At 48.0% G+C, this 23,152-nt stretch overlaps 1 protein-coding gene across 1 annotated transcript in view; it reads left to right on the top strand.

The window, feature by feature from the left end:
* Window positions 1-23,152, top strand: part of LOC138663070 (myosin-3-like) — a 188,925-nt gene that overhangs the window by 147,030 nt on the left and 18,743 nt on the right. Inside the window, exons 21-31 of the mRNA XM_069749138.1 lie at window positions 11,028-11,164; window positions 14,328-14,583; window positions 18,076-18,318; window positions 18,396-18,572; window positions 18,720-18,865; window positions 19,005-19,095; window positions 19,282-19,671; window positions 20,106-20,232; window positions 22,142-22,260; window positions 22,354-22,550; window positions 22,832-23,015. Of these exons, the coding sequence (XP_069605239.1) occupies window positions 11,028-11,164; window positions 14,328-14,583; window positions 18,076-18,318; window positions 18,396-18,572; window positions 18,720-18,865; window positions 19,005-19,095; window positions 19,282-19,671; window positions 20,106-20,232; window positions 22,142-22,260; window positions 22,354-22,550; window positions 22,832-23,015 (2,067 nt within the window). The remainder of the gene's footprint in view (window positions 1-11,027; window positions 11,165-14,327; window positions 14,584-18,075; window positions 18,319-18,395; window positions 18,573-18,719; window positions 18,866-19,004; window positions 19,096-19,281; window positions 19,672-20,105; window positions 20,233-22,141; window positions 22,261-22,353; window positions 22,551-22,831; window positions 23,016-23,152) is intronic.

Here is a 23,152-nt window from a genome sequence, read left to right as displayed (position 1 = left end):
GTTTTTCTGCCTCTTCCTCGTACATATGGCGCCTGCTCGGGGTATATGAGTGTTTTTCTGCCTCTTCCTCGTACATATGGCGCCTGCTTGGGGTATAGGAGCGTTTTTCTGTCTCTTCCTCGTATATATGGCGCCTGCTCGGGGTATATGAGTGTTTTTCTGCCTCTTCCTCGTACATATGGCGCCTGCTCGGGGTATATGAGCGTTTTTCTGTCTCTTCCTCGTACATATGGCGCCTGCTCGGGGGTATATGGGTGTTTTTCTGCCTCTTCCTCGTACATATGGCTCCTGCTCGGGGTATATGAGTGTTTTTCTGCCTCTTCCTCGTACATATGGCTCCTGCTCGGGGTATATGAGTGTTTTTCTGTCTCTTTCTCGTTCATATGGCTCCTGCTCGGGGTATATGAGTGTTTTTCTGCCTCTTCCTCGTACATATGCGGCCTGCTTGGGGTATATGAGTGTTTTTCTGCCTCTTCCTCGTACATATGGCGCCTACTCTGGGGTATATGAGTGTTTTTCTGCCTCTTCCTCGTACATATGGCACCTGCTCGGGGAATATGAGTGTTTTTCTGCCTCTGCCTCGTACATATGGCTCCTGCTCGGGGTATATGAGTGTTTTCCTGCCTCTTCCTCGTCCATATGGCGCCTGCTCGAGGTATATGAGCGTTTTTCTGTCTCTTCCTCGTACATATGGCTCCTGCTTGGGTTATATGAGTGTTTTTCTGCCTTTTCCTCGTACATATGGCTCCTCCTCGGGGTATATGAGTGTTTTCCTGCCTCTTCCTCGTACATATGGTGCCTGCTCGGGGTATATGAGTGTTTTCCTGCCTCTTCCTCGTACATATGGCGCCTGCTCGGGGTATATGAGTGTTTTTCTGCCTCTTCCTCGTACATATGGCGCCTGCTCGGGGTATATGAGTGTTTTCCTGCCTCTTCCTCGTCCATATGGCGCCTGCTCGAGGTATATGAGCGTTTTTCTGTCTCTTCCTCGTACATATGGCTCCTGCTCGGGGTATATGAGCGTTTTTCTGCCTCTTCCCTGTACACATGGCTCCTGCTCGGGGTATATGAGTGTTTTTCTGCCTCTTCCCTGTACATATGGCTCCTGCTCGGGGTATATGAGCGTTTTTCTGCCTTTTCCTCGTACATATGGCGCCTGCTCGGGGTATATGAGTGTTTTTCTGCCTTTTCCTCGTACATATGGCGCCTGCTCGGGGTATATGAGTGTTTTTCTGCCTTTTCCTCGTACATATGGCGCCTGCTCGGGGTATATGAGTGTTTTTCTGCCTCTTTCTCGTACATATGGCGCCTGCTCGGTGTATATGAGTGTTTTTCTGTCTCTTCCTCGTACATATGGCCCCTGCTCGGTGTATATGAGTGTTTTTCTGTCTCTTCCTCGTACATATGGCGCCTGCTCGAGGTATATGAGTGTTTTTCTGCCTTTTCCTCGTACATATGGCGCCTGCTCGGTGTATATGAGTGTTTTTCTGCCTCCTCCTCGTACATATGGCCCCTGCTCGGTGTATATGAGTGTTTTTCTGCCTCTTCCTCGTATATATGGCGCCTGCTCGGGGTATGTGAGTGTTTTTCTGCCTTTTCCTCGTACATATGGCGCCTGCTCGGGGTATATGAGTGTTTTTCTGCCTCTTCCTCGTACATATGGCCTCTGCTCGGTGTATATGACTGTTTTTCTGTCTCTTCCTCGTACATATGGCGCCTGCTCGGGATATATGAGTGTTTTTCTACATGTTCCTTGTACATATGGCTCCTGCTTGGGATATATGAGTGTTTTTCTGCCTCTTCATTGTACATATGGCGCCTGCTTGGGGTATATGAGTGTTTTTCTGCCTCTTCCTCGTACATATGGCTCCTGCTCGGGGTATATGAGTGTTTTTCTGCCTCTTCCTCGTACATATGGTTCCTGCTCGGGGTATATGAGTGTTTTTCTGCCTCTTCCTCGTAGATATGGCTCCTGCTCGGGATATATGAGCGTTTTTCTGCCTCTTCCTCGTACATATGGCGCCTGCTCGAGGTATATGAGCGTTTTTCTGTCTCTTCCCTGTACATATGGCTCCTACTCGGGGTATATGAGTGTTTTTCTGCCTCTTCCTCGTACATATGGCTCCTGCAGGGGGTATATGAGTGTTTTTCTGCCTCTTCCCTGTACATATGGCGCCTGCTCGGGGTATATGAGCGTTTTTCTGTCTTTTCCTTGTACATGTGGCTCCTGCTCGGGGTATATGAGTGTTTTCCTGCCTCTTCCTCATCCATATGGCGCCTGCTCGAGGTATATGAGTGTTTTTCTGTCTCTTCCTCGTACATATGGCGCCTGCTTGGGGTATATGAGCGTTTTTCTGCCTCTTCCCTGTGCATATGGCTCCTGCTCGGGGTATATGAGTGTTTTTCTGCCTCTTCACTGTACATATGGCTCCTGCTCGGGGTATATGAGTGTTTTTCTGCCTCTTCCTCGTACATATGGCTCCTGCTCGGGGTATATGAGTGTTTTTCTGCCTCCTCCTCGTATATATAGCTCCTGCTCGGGGTATATGAGTGTTTATCTGTCTCTTCCTCGTACATATGGCCCCTGCTTGGTGTATATGAGTGTTTATCTGTCTCTTGCTCGTACATATGGCTCCTGCTCGGGGTATATGAGTGTTTTTCTGTCTCTTCCTCGTAGATATGGCGCCTGCTCGGATATATGAGTGTTTTTCTGCCTCTTCCTCGTACATATGGCGCCTGCTCGGGGTATATGAGTGTTTTTCTGCCTCTTCCTCGTACATATGGCTCCTGCTCGGGGTATATGAGTGTTTTTCTGCCTCCTCCTCGTATATATAGCTCCTGCTCGGGGTATATGAGTGTTTATCTGTCTCTTCCTCGTACATATGGCTCCTGCTCGGGGTATATGAGTGTTTATCTGTCTCTTGCTCGTACATATGGCTCCTGCTCGGGGTATATGAGTGTTTTTCTGTCTCTTCCTCGTAGATATGGCGCCTGCTCGGATATATGAGTGTTTTTCTGCCTCTTCCTCGTACATATGGCGCCTGCTCGGGGTATATGAGTGTTTTTCTGCCTTTTCCTCGTACATATGGCGCCTACTCGGGGTATATGAGTGTTTTTCTGCCTCTTCCTCGTACCTATGGCCCCTGCTCGGGGTATATGAGTGTTTTTCTGTCTCTTCCTCGTACATATGGCGCCTGCTCGGGGTATATGAGTGTTTTTCTGCCTCTTCCTCGTACATATGGCGCCTGCTTGTGGTATATGAGCGTTTTTCTGCCTCTTCCTCGTATATATGGCGCCTGCTCGGGGTATATGAGTGTTTTTCTGCCTCTTCCTCGTACATATGGCGCCTGCTCGGGGTATATGAGTGTTTTTCTGCCTCTTCCTCGTACATATGGCGCCTGCTTGGGGTATAGGAGCGTTTTTCTGTCTCTTCCTCGTATATATGGCGCCTGCTCGGGGTATATGAGTGTTTTTCTGCCTCTTCCTCGTACATATGGCGCCTGCTCGGGGTATATGAGCGTTTTTCTGTCTCTTCCTCGTACATATGGCGCCTGCTCGGGGGTATATGGGTGTTTTTCTGCCTCTTCCTCGTACATATGGCTCCTGCTCGGGGTATATGAGTGTTTTTCTGCCTCTTCCTCGTACATATGGCTCCTGCTCGGGGTATATGAGTGTTTTTCTGTCTCTTTCTCGTTCATATGGCTCCTGCTCGGGGTATATGAGTGTTTTTCTGCCTCTTCCTCGTATATATGGCTCCTGCTCGGGGTATATGAGCGTTTTTCTGTCTCTTCCTCGTACATATGGCGTCTGCTCGGGGTATATGAGTGTTTTTCTGCCTCTTCCTCGTATATATGGCTCCTGCTCGGTGTATATGAGCGTTTTTCTGTCTCTTCCTCGTACATATGGCGCCTGCTCGGCGTATATGAGTGTTTTTCTGCCTTTTCCTTGTACATATGGCGCCTGCTCGGGGTAAATGAGTGTTTATCTGTCTCTTCCTCGTACATATGGCTTCTGCTCGGGGTATATGAGTGTTTATCTGTCTCTTGCTCGTACATATGGCTCCTGCTCGGGGTATATGAGTGTTTTTCTGTCTCTTCCTCGTAGATATGGCGCCTGCTCGGATATATGAGTGTTTTTCTGCCTCTTCCTCGTACATATGGCTCCTGCTCGGGGTATATGAGTGTTTTTCTGTCTCTTTCTTGTTCATATGGCTCCTATTCTGACTCATGGATATGTAGAACGTAGTGGTGTCTGGATAGACCTTTCTTTTTAGGCGCTTCCGTATTCACCTGTACTCACGTTCATACCGATTAATCAGACAGCTTAACTCAGCCACGATCTCATGTAAGAAGACTCCAGGAAAAGAGAGTTGCTGTAACTGAAATTCTTGTATTATGATGAAAGTAGCAGGTAAAAAGGAATATTCAACAGAGGACATGTAGTAGGATGCATACAGATGGAGGAATGATAACAAAATGGAGAATAAGGGCGTGAACAAACATACATCACAAGACTACAGTGAGAGAGTTGGGACAAAATACAGGGAAAGGCAAACTTCTGCCTAGAAAGAAGGAACGAACACAAGCAATGCAAATATTAAATGATTTCTCAAGTCGTGAGACATGACACTCCCCGTCTGAAGTCCTTGGATTTCACGATGTCCGTAATTCTTCGAAGTCGTTCGAAGCTGAAAAAGAAAAACAAGAGGAAAGAAAACATGCATGCAATAATAAACATCAAAGAATTTAAAGTCCAAACTCGTTGTTGTCGACCCGTAGATCAAACCGAAAGATAAGTCCAAATACAGTATATTAAATCCATCTTCAGATTGGGGAAGCCGCAAACATGCCAACTCTTCCACCAACCCAGAATCCAATGGGAATGTTAACAGTTCAATCCAAAGGAAAATGTCAATATTCAATAAACTGGGAGACGAGGAGGAATGCTCCCCGCCGTGAGCAACGTCCAGGAGCATGTTCAGTTCATGTGATGTCCTCCTTTTGTAGAAGCAGCACGAGTTCAGTGACCGGGCGGAAGAAGGTTCGGGTAGAGCCCCCTTTTGTCACCTTAACTTCTACCTTACGAGTCTTTCCGTCCTCACTGGGTAGGACCTTGGCGATAAGTCCCATTGGCCAGTCATTGCGATGAGCCTCTTTGTCCTTTAAGAGAACGAGGTCTCCTTCTTGGAGATTGGGACTGGGCGTCTGCCATTTGTGACGGTTTTGAAGCAAGTGCAAATATTTAGTCTTCCAGCGATGCCAAAACACGTTAGCCAGATGTTGTACTTGCCTCCACTGACGTTTGTAAATGTCCTTGTTATCGAAATTCCCAGGCGGAACTGTAGCAGCTCCAGTCTTCTGTGTAAGAAGTGTAGCTGGAGTAAGGATCATTGGAGCATCGGGGTCGGATGATACTGGAACCAAAGGTCTAGCATTTATTATGGCTGACACTTGGAAGGTGAAGGTGTCCCGTTTGATATCCCACAGTAGACCAAGGCTGCGCTGTGTTGCAGGAACATCAGAACCCAAGTCGAGGTCTTTTAGGTTTGTGGCATGGTCTTCAGATGGAAACGCGTTCATTACCTCTTGACTGTTAGAGATAATCTTGTGGAGTCTGAGGTTTGATGTGGATAGCATTTCCTGTGTCCTGGAGAGTAGGTCGATTGCATCTTCACTTGTGGGCAAGGACTTGAGCCCATCGTCCACGTAGAAGTTCTTCTCTACAAATTGCCGAGCATCGGATCCGTACTCTCTCTCACCTTCCTGGGCTGTCCGTCTCAGACCATAGATCGCCACAGCAGGTGAGGGACTATTGCCGAAGACATGGACCTTCATCCGGTAGTCTATGACCTGATTGTTGACATTGTTGCCTTTGTGCCATAGGAACCTAAGATAGTTTCTGTTGTCTTCTTTCACGATGAAGCAATGAAACATCTGCTGAATGTCGGCCATTATGGCGACAGGTTCTTGTCTGAAGCGGATCAATACTCCAAGGAGGATGTTGTTCAGGTTGGGCCCAGTTAGGAGCAGGTTATTGAGAGAGAGGCCTTCAAACTGAGCACTGGAGTCAAACACCACTCTGATCTGATTAGGCTTGCGAGGGTGATAGACACCAAAGGATGGAAGATACCAACATTCTTCTCCCTCCCTCAGTGGTGGCGCAGGTTCGGCATGATCTCTGTCAAAGATGTTCTGCATAAAGTCAATGAAATGCTTCTCCATCTCTGGTTTCCTCTTTAGGGTACGCTTTAAGGATGAGAACCTTGCAGTAGCTTGTTGCAGGTTGTTTGGCAACCTCACTCTTGGGAAACGAAAGGGTAAAGGAGCTACCCAACTGTTGGAGTCATCTTGAGCAAATTCTTTATCCATAACCTTTATGAATTCTTTATCTTCCCTTGTGGGTGCCAACTTGTTGTCACTACTTGTAGAGTCGAACACTGATGACCCGAGGTTTTCATCCCTGGGCTGGTGCGTGTTCATGTTGTTGAAGGATTCCTGTTGCCACTTGGTGTTGCTCACTTTCTCTTTCACCCAGTAGTGATGTTGGCATGGTTGGAAATGGGTGCTGCGACCATTTGACAAGATGTGTGTTTTGTAAGAGGAGATGTTGTTAGGTCTCTTCATCTTATGTATGCAAACATTGCCTACGATTACCCAGCCTAGATCTAAGTGTTGGGCAAATGGTGCATCGTGTGGTCCGTTAATTTGCTGACATACCTTGTGCAGCCGGAGAATGTCTCTGCCCAGCAGAATCAGGATATCTGCTTTGTTGTTGAGGGCTGGTATCTTGTTTGCTATCCTCTTGAGATGTTGATGATGAAGAGCAGCCTCTGGCGTTGGGATCTCTTCTCGATTGGATGGAATCTGGTTGCACTCGACCAGTGTAGGTAACGGTATCTCGACGGTGTTCTCGAGAGATGTCGCTGTAAGACCACTGGCCCTTCTCCCAGAAAGCTCTGTAACACCACTGCAGGTACCTAAGGTGTAAGGGTAAGCATTTCCCTTTAAGTTAAACATATCAAAGAGTTCTGACCTTGCAAGTGATCGGTTGCTCTGATCATCCAGAAGGACATACACCTTCACGGCTTTCTCTGGGTGACCGTTGGGATACACGTTCACCAGGCAAATCTTCTCACAGGACTTGTCCCAGAGGTCTTCTCCGCAGACTTCTGTGCATGAAGAAGATATTGTGGTATGGCTTGCAGTTTGAGCTGCGTCCTCCCTGCCATGGCTCGTGGTGGGGGAAGGAGTAAGTGTAGAGTCAAGACGGAATGGGTGGAGTGCTTGTACGTGGTCCTCACTGTCACACTCCATGCACTTAATTGTAGTTTTACAGTCTTTAGCAAGGTGTTCAGTAGAAGCACAACATCTGTAGCATACCCCGAACTTCTTTAGAAGCTCCTTACGTTCTTGGAGCGGTTTCTTCCTGAAGCCGATGCACCTTTTTAAGGGATGTGGCTTCTTGTGGATGGGACATTCACGATTTGGGTTCTCTATCTTTTCTCCCTTGTTACTCTTGCCTGGGGCTGATGTTGGTAAGGGAAGAATATCCGTCTTCTTCACTGACACTGGACCCCTGCGGTTTCTGTCATTCGAGCGTGTGCTGACGTATTTAGAAGGAGGTGAAGCTGGGCCACTGGATTCTTCGTAGGAAAAGCTTGGGTCGTTCTTACGCTCTGCCACGTCTTTTATAAACTCACAGAAGTAGGAGAATGGAGGAAATGACACTTGATGGTCCTTCTTGTATTTTGACCCTAGTGTAGTCCACTTTTCTTGCACGTTGTACGGTAGCCTGGAGATAATGGGATTTACTCCACGAGCAGTGTCCAGGTAGCTGAGGCCAGGTAGGTGGGTGTCTGCCTTGGCCAGCTGGAGCTCTAACAGCAAGTCACTGAGCTCTAGGAACTTTGAACTGTCTTTGCTTGATATCTTTGGAACACTCTGTAATCGCTTGAACAGTGCATCCTCTATGGCTTCTGGACTGCCAAAGTTTTTCTCTAGTCTTTCCCATGCAGCGATGAGACCAGCCGTTGGATTACTGATATGTACAGACCTGAGTCTCTTGACACGCTCTGTGGATTGTGGTCCTAGCCATCTGATTAGCAGGTCCAGCTCTTCGGCAGCAGTGATGCCAAGGTCACTAGTTACGGTTCTAAAGGCATTTTTCCAACCTCTGTAATTTTCAGGTTGGTCGTCAAACCTTGTGAGACCGGTTTTAGTAAGTTCGCGGCGAATCATGTACCTTGCGAAGTCGGACATGTCTGTTCTTTCTGACTTAGGATGCACGAATGTAGGCTGAGCAGTGTTGTACATAGGGGTGGAGACGTCCTGGCCTTGAAACGTGGGTAAGTATGGAGTGGCATATGCATTTAGTCCAGCAACCGGTTTGGTGGGTATAGTCTCTGCTACATGCGGAGCTGGCACTGCGCGGTTGTCGAGAGTATAATGACCTGCCGGCATATTGGGTTGCGTGTAGATAATAGCCTGTGGAGTTTGGTGAGATGCGGGGTCTTGGCGCATACTGGAATACGAAGGAAGTTCAAGTTTGGGAGCATTGTACTGACCTTGAATGCAGGGTTCTGTAAGTGGATCGGCATCCTGGTGCCCTGGAGAAGCATGAACGCTACCAGGAGTGTTAGTAATGATCTGCGGTTCGCCATTTTGGCTTAGCACGTAGTCTCTTGTGCGTTCAATAGGGTCTTCTGCCTCCACTTCACACAAACTGATGCTGTCTCTTTGACTCCCACTGATAGCTCGCTCCAGGATCCTTAACTCTGCCATGGCTGTCGCGTGCTCGCATTCCTTCTCCAGAGCTTCCTTGCGTGCTGCATCCGCATCCATTTCTGCTCTCCTGTGTGCTGTGGCTGCATCCATTTCTGCTCTCTTTTGTGCTGTGGCTGCATCCATTTCTGCTCTCCTTTGCGCAAAGGCAGCTTGTATCTTAGACGTTTCGGCCTTAGCACGTGCTCTTATAAGCTGCTGGCTGAGAGTGGAATATTTTGATGAACTTGACCTAGATGAGCGTTTTAAGTGCTTGGACAATTTGGATGAGCGAGTTGATGCATCTGGTGTCCGTGCAATTTTAGCCTCTAACTTGGTTTTAATGTCACGTACGGTGCAGTCTCTTTCAGAATTAAGCTGCTGGAAACTTTGCAATTCGTTTAAAGTCTCTGGCAGATTCAGTTTTTTCAGGAGAATATTGTATTGGTCAGTCTTCTCCATATACATTTGGTATGCTGTGCATAATTGTTCTAGGGCTCCCTCAAGTGGTAACTCGTGAGAAGCGGGCCTTGATACAGTGTCTATGTGATTCAGCACTTTCTCCCACAGTGAAGACACATCACTATATACGACACATTTTGCAGTCTCTAAATTCTCCATGACTTTCCATGTAGGTTTGACTGTACGTTTTCCCCTTTCACTAGCTGGTGGATGGGGATCTGGGTCTCTTTCCTGTGTTTGTAAGTCTGGTAGGGACATTGTATTCCTTGCTTCAGACATGATTTGATTGCAGGCAGGAAGAGTGGAGGATGAGGGTTATACTTCTTCCTGTTTATCTGCAGTGTGTGCTTCTATGCACGCTGGGGTCTGGCTGGGAACTGGTTTACTATCTATCTGGGAAATGTCCTTTTCCACTGAGGTTCAGCACAGACCTTGAATTACTGTCTCTGAAGGCAGGCTATTCCTTTTTACTATTCTGACTCATGGATATGTAGAACGTAGTGGTGTCTGGATAGACCTTTCTTTTTAGGCGCTTCCGTATTCACCTGTACTCACGTTCATACCGATTAATCAGACAGCTTAACTCAGCCACGATCTCATGTAAGAAGACTCCAGGAAAAGAGAGTTGCTTTAACTGAAATTCTTGTATTATGATGAAAGTAGCAGGTAAAAAGGAATATTCAACAGAGGACATGTAGTAGGATGCATACAGATGGAGGAATGATAACAAAATGGAGAATAAGGGCGTGAACAAACATACATCACAAGACTACAGTGAGAGAGTTGGGACAAAATACAGGGAAAGGCAAACTTCTGCCTAGAAAGAAGGAACGAACACAAGCAATGCAAATATTAAATGATTTCTCAAGTCGTGAGACATGACAGCTCCTGCTCGGGGTATATGAGTGTTTTTCTGTCTCTTCCTCGTATATATGGCTCCTGCTCGGGGTATATGAGCGTTTTTCTGTCTCTTCCTCGTACATATGGCGCCTGCTTGGGGTATATGAGTGTTTTTCTGCCTCTTCCTCGTACATATGGCGCCTACTCGGGGTATATGAGCGTTTTTCTGCCTCTTCCTCGTTCATATGCAGCCTGCTTGGGGTATATGAGTGTTTTTCTGCCTCTTCCTCATACATATGGCGCCTGCTCGGGGGTATATGAGTGTTTTTCTGCCTTTTCCTCTTACATATGCGGCCTGCTTGGGGTATATGAGTGTGTTTCTGCCTCTTCCTCGTACATATGGTGCCTGCTCTGGGTATATGAGTGTTTTTCTGCCTCTTCCTCGTACATATGGCGCCTACTCGGGGGTATATGAGTGTTTTTCTGCCTCTTCCTCATACATATGGCGCCTGCTCGGGGAATCTGAGTGTTTTTACTGCCTCTTCCTCGTACATATGGCGCCTACTCGGGGGAATATGAGTGTTTTTATGCCTCTTCCTCGTATATATGGTGCCTGCTCGGGGTATATGAGTGTTTTTCTGCCTCTTCCTCGGACATATGGTGCCTGCTCGGGGTATATGAGCGTTTTTCTGCCTCTTCCTTGTATACTGTTTGGTCCATATATATTTGGACAGAGACAACATTTTTCTAATTTTGGTTATAGACATTACCACAATGAATTTTATAAAAACAATTCAGATGCAATTGAAGTTCAGACTTTCAGCTTTCATTTGAGGGTATTTGTCTCTGTCCAAATATATATGGACCTAACTGTATATGGCTCCTGCTCGGTGTATATGAGTGTTTTTCTGCCCCTTCCATGTACAAATGGCGCCTGATCGAGGGTATATGTGTGCTTTCTTGTAGGTGTTTTTTAAGGCCGGTCTCCTGGGCACCCTGGAGGAGATGAGGGATGACCGCCTGACTCTGCTCATCACCCGCACACAAGCCTTATGTCGGGGCTTCCTGATGAGGCAGGAGTTCCAGAAGATGATGGAGAGGAGGTGAGGAGGTTTTTATGGACGGGGCCATGCTGCGCTATAGGGGCATTGTTACATCAGGTGCACAGCACTGGAGCCGGTTTCATGGGGGTTCCTGGACAGAGCTCCTTGTATCTAGTATATACAGTGGCCAGACTGTGGCCCGGCGCACAGTCCAATGCATGCATTGTAGCTAAGTATTGTTCTGCAGTTTACATATAAGTCCCATGCAGAGTCATGAACAATAATACCGAAAACAGTGTTCATATAATACCGTTACGTAGGGCTATGTACCATAATACTGCAACAAAGTGTTCATATTGTGGGGTGATCTCTTAACGTGAGATCACAGTGATTGCCTGTCCCTGACCTAATAAATATGAGCCAAGTGCGTGCATCGAAGAATTACATCGGAAACAGAAGTTAGATATGTGCTCCTCTCTCAGCAAAGTCTGGCACACAACTGATTTTATTAGCACAGAACAAATGATCATGTAACAGGCAGAAAAAGGTGTCGCGCATCTCCTGACAACCATCATGTCAGTCTGTGATGGCTCCATGTTAGGTCTGCTCCATATATGGTCGACTCTTCAGTGTATCTGCTTCACATTCCAAGGATTCCTTCCAGGGCGTTGTTCCTGGATGCAGACGCCATCTTGCCACACTACATTTCATTAGCCATTCTCTCCTTCACAATATAACACTGCCATAAAATAATTCCACCATGCAGCGTCAATAAGTCAACACCGCACCTCCCTACATCTCCTTCTCATTTGTCTATCACCTACCCGTCCTCTCTATAATGCTGCACCGCCCTACATCTCTACATCTCCTTCTCCTCATCTGTCTATCACCTACCCTTCCTCTCTATAGTGCTGCACCGCCCTATATCTCCTTCTCCTCATCTTTCTATCACCTACCCGTCCTCTCTATAGTGCTGCACCGCCCTATATCTCCTTCTCCTCATCTGTCTATCACCTACCCGTCCTCACCACAGTGCTGCACCGCCCTATATCTCCTTCTCCTCATCTGTCTATCACGTACCTGTCCTCTCTATAGTGCTGCACCGCCCTACATCTCCTTCTCATTTGTCTATCACCTACCCGTCCTCTCTATAGTGCTGCACCGCCCTACATCTCTACATCTCCTTCTCCTCATCTGTCCATCACCTACCCGTCCTCTCTATAGTGCTGCACCGCCCTATATCTCCTTTTCCTCATCTGTCTATCACCTACCCGTCCTCTCTATAGTGCTGCACCGCCCTATATCTCCTTCTCCTAATCTGTCTATCACCTACCCGTCCTCACCACAGTGCTGCACCGCCCTATATCTCCTTCTCCTCATCTGTCTATCACCTACCTGTTCTCTCTATAGTGCTGCACCGCCCTATATCTCCTTCTCCTCATCTGTCTATCACCTACCCATCCTCTCTATAGTGCTGCACCGCCCTATATCTCCTTCTCCTCATCTGTCTATCACCTACCCGTCCTCACCACTGTGCTGCACCGCCCTATATCTCCTTCTCCTCATCTGTCTATCACCTACCTGTCCTCTCTATAGTGCTGCACCGCCCTATATCTCCTTCTCCTCATCTGTCTATCACCTACCCATCCTCTCTATAGTGCTGCACCGCCCTATATCTCCTTCTCCTCATCTGTCTATCACCTACCCATCCTCTCTATAGTGCTGCACCGCCCTATATCTCCTTCTCCTCATCTGTCTATCACCTACCCATCCTCTCTATAGTGCTGCACCGCCCTATATCTCCTTCTCCTCATCTGTCTATCACCTTCCTGTCCTTTCTATAGTGCTGCACCGCCCTATATCTCCTTCTCCTCATCTATCACCTACCTGTCCTCTGTATAGTGCTGCACTGCCCTATATCTCCTTCTCCTCATCTGTCTATCACCTACCTGTCCTCTCTATAGTGCTGCACCGCCCTATATCTCCTTCTCCTCTCTGTCTATCACCTACTCGTCATCTGTATAGTGCTGCACCACCCTACCCATCCTCTCCACAGTGCTGTACCACCTTACATCTCCTCCTTATCTCTGTCTCCCACCTACCTGTCCTCTCCACAGTGCTGCACCACCCTACATCTCCTCCTCATCTGTCTACCACCTACCCGTCCGCTCCACAGTGCTGCACCGCCCTACATCTCCTCCTCATCTGTCTACCACCTACCTGTCCTCTCCACAGTTCTGCACCGTCCTACATCTCCTCCTCACCTCTGTCTAGCACCTACCCGTCCTCTCCCCAGTGCTGCACCGTCCTACATCTCCTTCTCATCTGTCTATCACCCTACCCGCCCTCTCCAAGGTGCTTCACCACCCTACATCTCCTCATGTCTACCACCCTACCCGTCCTCACCACAGTGCTGCACCGCCCTACATCTCCTCATCTGTCTACCACCTACCTGTCCTCTCCACAGTGCTGCACCGTCTTACATCTCCTCATCTGTCTACCACCTACCCGTCCTCACCACAGTGCTGCACAGCCCTACATCTCCTTATCTGTCTACCACCTACCTGTCCTCTCCACAGTGCTGCACCACCCTACATCTCCTCATCTGTCTACCAACCTACCTGTCCTCACCACAGTGCTGCACTGCCTTACACCTCCTCCTCATCTGTCTACCACCTACCTGTCCTCTCCACATTTCTGCACCATCCTTCATCTCCTCATCTGTCTACCACCTACCCGCCCTCTCCACAGTGCTTCACCACCCTACATCTCCTCATCTGTCTACCACCTACCCGTCCTCACCACAGTGCTGCACCGCCCTACATCTCCTCATCTGTCTACCACCTACCTGTCCTCTCCACAGTGCTGCACCACCCTACATCTCCTCATCTGTCTACCACCCTACCCGTCCTCACCACAGTGCTGCACTGCCTTACACCTCCTCCTCATCTGTCTACAACCTACCTGTCCTCTCCACATTTCTGCACCATCCTTCATCTCCTCCTCACCTCTGTCTACCACCTACCCGTCCTCTCCACATTTCTGCACCGTCCTTCATCTCCTCCTCATCTCTGTCTACCACCTACCCGTCCTCTCCACAGTTCTGCACCACCCTATATTTCCTCCTCATAGATTGCCCCCCCCCCCCTTTAATTCAGCCCTTTGGCTGTAGGACAGCAAGGATGCAGACCCTGAAGTCACGAGGTAATGTTTCTATCTCCAGAGAGGCCATCTTCTGCATCCAATACAACATCCGCGCTTTCATGAATGTAAAACACTGGCCATGGATGAAGCTTTACTTCAAGATCAAGCCTCTTCTCAGGAGTGCCGAGACTGAGAAGGAGATGGCAGCCATGAAAGAGGAATTCACCAAAACCAAGGATAATCTAGCAAAGTCAGAGGCGAAAAGGAAGGAGCTGGAGGAGAGGATGGTAAAACTTCTCCAAGAGAAGAATGACCTGCATCTGCAAGTTCAGTCTGTAAGTATAGAGACCTGTACGCTGCGACCACTAAAGGAGGTGATGTACAGTTGTGCTCAAAAGTTTACATACCCCGGCAGAATTTTTGCTTTCTTGGCCTTTTTTCAGAGAATATGAATGATAACACCAAAACTTTTTCTCCACTCATGATTAGTGGTTGGGTGAAGCCATTTATTGTCAAACTACTGTGTTTTCTCTTTTTAAATCATAATGACAACACAAAACATCCAAATGGTCCTGATCAAAAGTTCACATACCCCATTTCTTAATACCGTGTATTGCCCCCTCTAACATCAATGACAGCTTGACGTCTTTTGTGGTAGTTGTGAATGAGGTTCTTTATTTTCTCGCATGGTAAAGCTGCCCACTCTTCTTCTGCGATCTGTCTTCTATATTATGTTGCCTAACTGCCTCACATCATTACTAACTACAGGACATGTGCCTCGACGCGCGTTTTGCTGGTATACCAGCTTTTTCTAATGGCCCTTAGAAAAAGCTGGCGTAAGGCAGATTGCAGTACCTGAGTGCTAGCACAATTTGCTCTGTACTGAGTCATACCTTGTCAAAGCAGAGACTTCACGCAGTATACAGCATGTGTTTGAAAATCTGAGTTTACACACTCTTTACCACCTGCCGCAGGACCGTATTACCGGTAGCCGCTTTCAATGAGCGATCACCCTTTGTGGCTGTGCTTCTAATAGTTGGCCAATTTTTGACAACAATCCTACAATAGGATATCAGTGATTTATTCCAACATATTAGCCGAGGGAGAGTCTACAATCAGAAGCTGCTTTAACATAGGCATTAATCAATGAGCACCGCATTGTTCCTAATATGGTTATATCGTCTACAAAATATAAGACTTTTCAGTGCATTTAGAAATTGTTTAACAGCACTGAAAATTATATACACATTTGCTCTGCCTCTTATTATTCTGAATAATTGTAGGTGAACAGGTTGACTGTCAATTTATGGGGACAACATCCATAATCACATATTATTTACACATCTCCCACATTATCTTTTCTACAGGAGTTATTGGGTCACCCTATAAATTATCCCCAATATGCATCCACACTGGATGTGTGTACAGTAATTTTAGATGCAATATTTTAATGCATATGGAATAAAAGTTTACTTTTAGTTACACATTATCTTTTATTCTTCTTCTACTTTGAATTCACTCTAGAACCTTCACTTTGTTCTGCTGTAGCCAATGACAGGTCGACTTGGCCTTGTGTGTTGGATCATTGTCATGTTGGAACGTCCAAGTACGTCCCATGCGCAGCTTCTTCCAGGCTAATAAGTGCAAATTTGCCTCTAGTATTTGCTGATAACGTGCTGCATTCATCTTTCCTTCAACTTTGACCAAGTTTCCTGTGCCTTTGTAACTCACACATCCCAAAACATCAGCGATCCACCTCCATGCTTTACAGTAGGAATGGTGTTCCTTTCATCATAGGCCTTGTTGACCTCTCTCCAAATGTAACGTTTATGGTTGCGGCCAAAAAGTTCAATTTTGGTCTCATCACTTCAAATTACCTTGTTCCAGAAGTTTTGAGGCTTGTCTCTGTGCTGTTTTGCATATTGTAGGCGAGATACTTTGTGGCATTTGCGCAGTAATGGCTTTCTTCTGGTGACTCGACCATGCAGCCCATTTTTCTTCAAGTGCCTCCTTATTGTGCATCTTGAAACAGCCACATCACCAGTTTTCAGAGAGTCCAGTATTTCAGCTGATGTTATTTGTGGGTTTTTCTTTGCATCCCAAACAATTTTCCCGGCAGCTCTGGACGACATTTTTGTTGGTCTACCTGACCGTGGTTTTGTTTTTACAGAGCCCCTGATTTTCCATTTGTTAATCACAGTGTGAATGCTGCTGACTGGCATTATCAATTCCACTTATATCTTTTTGTATCCCTTTCCTGTTTTATACAGTTCAACTACCTTTTCTCATAGATCTGTTGACAATTCTTTTGCTTTCCCCATGACTCACAATCCAGAAACGTAAGTGGCTGGATGAAATACAGTATGCAAGAGTCTGTCTGGATCCCAGAAACTCACTCAGCTTCCATGCACACACACTGATTACAAGCAAACAGGTCACAGGTGAGGATGTTACCTTTAGTAGCCATTCAAACCCATTTGTGTCAACTTTTGTGCATGTTATGAGGCCAAAACCACCAGGGTATGTGAACTTTTGATCAGGGTCTTTTGGATGTTTTGGGCTGTCACTATAATTTAAAAAGAGAAAACAGTAGTTTGACAATAAATGGCTTCACCCAACCACTAACCATGAGTGGAGAAAAAGTTTTGGTGTTATCATTCATATTCTCGGAAAAAAGGCCAAAAAAGCAAAAATTCTGCAGGGTATGTAAACTTTTGAGCACAACAGTATGTAGAGCTCTCTGGTGGAAAAGAAGCTGTGTGATGCCCTCTAGAGGAGGTTGAGTCTGCGGTGCCCTCTGGAGGGCGTGGTGTTTGTAGCGCCCTCTGGAGGAGGTGGTGTCTGTAGTGCCCTTTGGAGAAGGTGGTGTCTGTAGTGCCCTCTGGAGAAGGTGGTGTCTGTAGTACCTCTGGAGGATGTGGTGTCTGTAGCGCCCTCTGGAGAAGGTGGTGTCTGTTGCGCCCTCTGGAGAAGGTGGTGTCTGTAGCGCCCTCTGGAGAAGGTGGTGTCTGTAGCGCTCCCTGGAGAAGGTGGTGTCTGTGGCGCCCTCTGGAGAAGGTGGCGTCTCTAGCGCCCTCTGGAGAAGGTGGCGTCTGTAGTGCCCTCTGGAGAAGGTGGTATCTGTAGCACCATCTGAAAAAGGTGGTTGTAGTACCTCTAAAGGATGTGGTGTCTGTAGTGCCTCTGGAGAAGGTGGTGTCTGTAGCGCCCTCTGGAGAAGGTGGTGTGTAGCGCCCTTAGGAGAAGGTGGTGTCTGTAGCGCCCTCTGGAGAAGGTGGTGTCTGTAGCGCCCTCTGGAGAAGGTGGTGTCTGTAGCGCCCTCTGGAGAAGGTGGTGTCTGTGGCGCCCTCTGGAGAAGGTGGTGTCTGTGGCGCCCTCTGGAGAAGGTGGTTTGTATAATGCCTCTGGAGGATGTGATGTCTGTAGTGCCTTCTGGAGGATGTGGTGTCTGTAGTGCCTCTGGAGATGGTCGTATCTGTAATGCCTCCTGGAGGAGTTGGTGTTTGTGATGCCCTCTGGAGAAGGTGGTGTCTGTAGCACCCTCTGGAGGAGATGGTGTCTGTGTTGCCCTGTGGAGGAGGTCATGTCTGTAGTGCCTTCTGGAGGAGTTGGTGTTTGTGATGCTCTCTGGAGGAGGTGGTGTCTGTGGTGCCCTCTGGTGGAGGTGGTGTCTGTAGTGCCGCCTCTGGAAGAGAACTTGTGTCTGCAGTGCCACCCCCCCGGAGGGTGAATGTGTGTCTGCAATGCCTCGGCAGGGATATCAGTCTGCATGGCTCCCTGGAGGTGTTGTACTGGTGGCCGTTAATCTTTTTTTCTCTTACCATAAGGAAACCGAGAACCTGACGGACGCGGAGGAGCGATGTGATCAGCTGATCAAGAGTAAAATTCAACTGGAGGCCAAAATCAAGGAACTGAATGAGAGGCTGGAGGATGAGGAAGAGTCCAACGCCGATCTCACAGCCAAGAAGCGGAAACTGGAGGACGAATGCTCCGAGTTGAAGAAGGACATCGATGACCTTGAGTTGACGTTGGCCAAGGTTGAGAAGGAGAGACATGCCGTCGAGAACAAGGTAATCTCTTCCGGAGGAGGTGTGAGGTGCAGAGATGTGTTCAGCCGCTCACGTACATCTGGTCTCTTCTGTAATAGGTTAAAAACCTCACTGAGGAGATGGCCGCCCTGGACGAGACCATCGCCAAGCTGACCAAGGAGAAGAAGGCCCTCCAGGAGGCCCACCAGCAGACCCTGGACGACCTGCAGGCTGAAGAAGACAAGGTCAATGCATTGACCAAGCTGAAAACCAAACTGGAGCAGCAGATCGATGATGTGAGGACAGACAGATGCTGGGAGTAGCATTGCTAAATGGAGACAATACCTGGGTGTTACACCTTTACATTTCCCAAGAGGAGTTACCCTTTAGGTTTGTGACTCTTTCCTCACCTTATTGAATTATTTATTAACCCTTCCCTGTAGCTGCAAGGCTCTCTGGAGCAGGAGAAGAAAGTCCGGATGGACAACGAGCGGGCCAAGAGGAAGCTCGAGGGAGACCTGAAACTGGCCCAGGACTCCATCATGGACCTGGAGAACGACAAGCAGCAGCTAGATGAGAAACTGAAAAAGTAAGGAGGGGGCTGGGAGCCTGCACTCCATATATTGCTCTGTAGGGGAGGCCACAGAGCCTCAGAATTTCTCATTTAAAACCTCACTTTCTTCTCAAGATGGTTTGTAAGTGTTCCTTGTTGTCCCATCTGTTCACAGGAAAGATTTTGAGATCAGTCAACTGCTGAGCCGGATCGAAGATGAGCAAGTGATGGGGAACCAACATCAGAAGAAGATCAAAGAGCTACAGGTGCAACTGATGTTACTGCATGTGTCCCACAGGACATACAGGTCACGGGTCACACACAGGACACAGACCTGCTTGGGGTTAGAGGGGTCCGTCCCCCTTCGGGGCTGCAGAATGATCGGTAGTCCCGTCCTGCTTATATGGCCTTGCTGTGATGTTTCTGACCCTTCTCCACCATTTTACTCTTAGTCTCGTATTGAAGAACTGGAGGAAGAGATCGAAGCTGAGAAGGCGACGCGAGCGAAAGCAGAAAAACAGCGATCTGAGCTGTCTCGGGAGCTGGAAGAGATCAGCGAGAGGCTGGAGGAGGCCGGAGGAGCAACTGCGTCCCAGATCGAGATGAACAAGAAGCGGGAGACGGATTTCCAGAAGATGCGCCGAGACCTGGAAGAGATCTCTCTGCAGCACGAGGCCACGGTTGCAACTTTGCGCAAGAAGCACGCCGACAGCGGGGCCGAGTACGGCGAGCAGATCGACAACCTGCAGCGCGTTAAGCAGAAGCTGGAAAAAGAGAAGAGCGAGATGAGGATGGAGATCGACGACATCAACGGCAACCTGGAGGCCATGACCAAGTCCAAGGTCAGGAGAGTCGGCAATGACCCCCTGGGGCTGCTAGGAGTATTGATGGTGCATGGGTTTGACAATCCAGTCTCCTGGAAAGCTCTGAGGATTTCGAACTTACTTTTCAAGACCTCGCAGTCAGAGAATGAAAACCTTTTCACAGATGAGGGTTCGTTGCAATTATTTCCAGTCTACTATGACCAGAACTGTCTGGAGATCCTTGGTCTCCTGCGACCTATGGCTTAACCAGAGTAATAACACATACCCTCAGCTGTGTGAACAGGATTAGATCAGGACAGTTTGCTCAGGGCGAAGAATGTTTCCATTCACTGACATGAAGCAGAGATCTTGAAAATATGGAGAAATCGAAACGGAAAATGTTCTTGATAGATGTAGACCATATATATAATATGTCGATTACACCTAAGTCTGTTCTTATGTGAACGCCTCAGATGAACCTGGAGAAAATCTGCCGCACGCTGGAGGATCACCTGAGCGAGTTCAAAGCCAAGACGGAGGAGAACCAGCGGACGGTGGTGGAGCTCACCATGCATCGGGCTCGTCTGCAAACCGAGACAGGTGATGAAGGACAATGCACGTGCCCTATGTGGAGCTGCAGCCACCGGGGGGCGCACTGCACAGCAGACCGTCTCCTTGTGAGGTGGTCATCATGTTTTTTTAAGCACATCCCAGTTGTTCTTTTATGTCCAGTCAGCCATACTGGATGTAAAATTAGACACGTGCGGCCAGATGATGCTGAATGGGGGGGCATTCATAAATAAAGGGGAACCACAGAAAATATCACATCTGTGGGGTCCGTGAGCTTGGACGGCGTCCGAGTTTCATTGTGAGGGCCTCTGACAACATATACAGTATAATCCAGGGTTAATGTGGTGGGCTCATGGTGGCAGCTCTCGCCGATGGTAGTGAGCTCAGGCTTATGGTACTGGACTCAGTCTTATGGTGGTGGGTTTAGGTTTATAGGGGTGGACTCTGCCTTCTGGTGCTGTTCTCAGACTTAAAAGTGGTGTGCTAAGGCTTATGGAGATGGGCTCAGGCTTACTTATGGTGGTGAGCTCAGGCTTATGGAGGCGGTCTCAGAATTATGATAGTGGGCTCAGGCTTATGGTAGTGAGCTCAGGATTATGGTTCTGGTCTCAAGCATATTGTGCTGGGCTCAGGATTATAGGGGTAGGCTCAAGGTTATGGATGTGGGCTATGGCGTTTGGTAGTGGATTCAAGTTTGGGATTTTAGGCTCAGGCTAATGAAAGTGGGCTTAGGATCATGGTGGTGGGCTTATGTTTTGGGAGATGGGCTAAGGCTTATTTATACTGGTTGGCTCTGGCTTATGGAGATGGTCTCAAGATTATGGTGCTGTTCTGAGGTTTATGGTGGTGGGCTTAGTCTTATGGTGCTGGGCTCAGGATTATAGGGGTAGGCTCCAGTTTATGGAGGTGGGCTATAGCTTATGGTAGTGGATTCAAGTTTGTGGTTTAAGGGTCAGGCTAATGGAGGTGGGCTCAGGATCATGGTGCTAGGCTCATGTTTATGGAGAGGGGCTCAGTCTTATTTATAGTGGTGTGCTCAGAATTATTGTGCTGAGCATATGGTTATGGTGGTGTTCTCAGGCTTGTGGTCGTGGGCTCAGGCTTTTACTGATGGGCTGAGACTTACAATAGTGGACTCAGGCTTATGATGGTGGGCTCACGCTTATGGTTCTGGGCTCAGGTTTGTAGTTGTGGGCTCAGGCTCATGATGGTAGCTCAGGCCTATGAGTGAGCTCAAAATTATAGTGCTGAGCTCAGGCTGATGGTGGTAGGCTCAGGCTTATGTTAGTGGGCTTATGCTTTTTTTTCTAGGGCTCAACATTATGAAGGTGGGCTCAGGCTTATTATGGTGGGCTCAGGCTTATAGTGCTGGGCTCAGGTTTGTAGTTGTGGGCTCAGGCTCATGGTAGTGAGCTCACAATTATGGGGCTGAGCTCAGGCTGATGGTGCTGGGCTCAGAATTCTAATTGTGGGCTCAGGCTTATGATGGTGGGCTCAGGCTTATGGGTAGCTGAGGCCTATGGTAGTGAGCTCAGGATTATGGTGCTGAGCTCAGGATTATGGTGCTGGGCTCAGGCTTATGGTGCAGGGCTCATAATTCTAGTTGTGGGCTCAGGCTTATGGTGCTGGGCTCTGGCTTATGGGTAGCTGAGGCCTATGGTAGTGAGCTCAGGATTATGGTGCTCAGCTCAGGATTATGGTGCTGGGCTCAGAATTTTAGCTGTGGGCTCAGGCTTATGGGGAGCTGAGGCTTATGGTGCTAGGCTCTGGCTTATGGTTGTGGGCTCAGGCTTATGGTAGTGGTCCAGATCTATGGAAGTGACCTTGTCACATATAATTATGACACGTCTAGAGATGACTTTTGGGTCTGGAGGACATCTGTCGATGCTTCGGGGGAGATGGAAACCACTAGTATTTTACACTCTGCTTTTGATTTCAGGCGAGTTGTCCCGACATCTGGAAGAGAAGGAGACTCTAGTGTCTCAGCTGTCGAGATCTAAGCAAGCGTTCATCCAGCAGGTGGAGGAGCTGAAGAGAAGTCTGGAGGAAGAAGTGAAGGTGAGATGACTGAGACCTGGACCTGCAGATCTTCTCCAGGCCACGTAACGGGTCTGATTGCCGGTCTCCCCCCCATTGTTTCCCCATAACCAGACCAAGAATGCCCTGGCTCACGGCTTGCAGTCGTCTCGCCATGATTGTGACCTCCTGAGGGAACAGTACGAGGAGGAGCAGGAGGCCAAGTCTGAGCTTCAGAGAGTCTTGTCCAAGGCCAACGGTGAAGTGGCACAATGGAGGACGAAATATGAGACCGATGCCATTCAGCGAACTGAGGAGCTGGAAGACGCCAAGTAAGCCTTCCTATATATGATCTGGTAAAATCTGGTGGGATTCTCCACAGTTAGAGAGGTATAACCCACAATATGAATGTGAGGACATCACTGTCATCTCTAACATAAAGGTTTCCAGGCAGAGAGTTGGTGGCATTATACTAATATTTGTTTGTAGTTTCCTCATGAAAGGCTGGTGGGAGGTTCACTGGATTGAGCAGTAGTGTTCAGTATATTAAAGGTAATGTGTCCTACAATATACAGTCAGTACAGACCAATGAGATCAATACTGCCCTCTGCAGAAGGAAGTTGGCGCAGCGCCTCCAGGAGGCAGAGGAGCATATCGAGGCTGTAAATTCTAAGTGCGCCTCCCTGGAGAAGACTAAGCAGAGGCTTCAAGCAGAGGTGGATGACCTAATGATTGATGTGGAGAGGGCAAACTCTCTGGCGGCTGCTCTGGACAAGAAGCAGAAGACCTTTGACAAGGTATTTGGATGTGTAAAGCTCTCAACAGCATTGGGAGAAATTCAATATCTTCCAATGTCCAGACCCTGAGATAATAAGTCAGAGCACTGAGACAATACCTCAGATGAGAGGGATTTGAGATAAAACATCAGTTACTT

This window comes from Ranitomeya imitator, chromosome 2 (assembly GCF_032444005.1).
Source record: "Ranitomeya imitator isolate aRanImi1 chromosome 2, aRanImi1.pri, whole genome shotgun sequence".
NCBI classification, from domain to species: Eukaryota; Metazoa; Chordata; class Amphibia; order Anura; family Dendrobatidae; genus Ranitomeya; species Ranitomeya imitator.
This window is presented reverse-complemented; position numbering and strand designations above follow the sequence as displayed.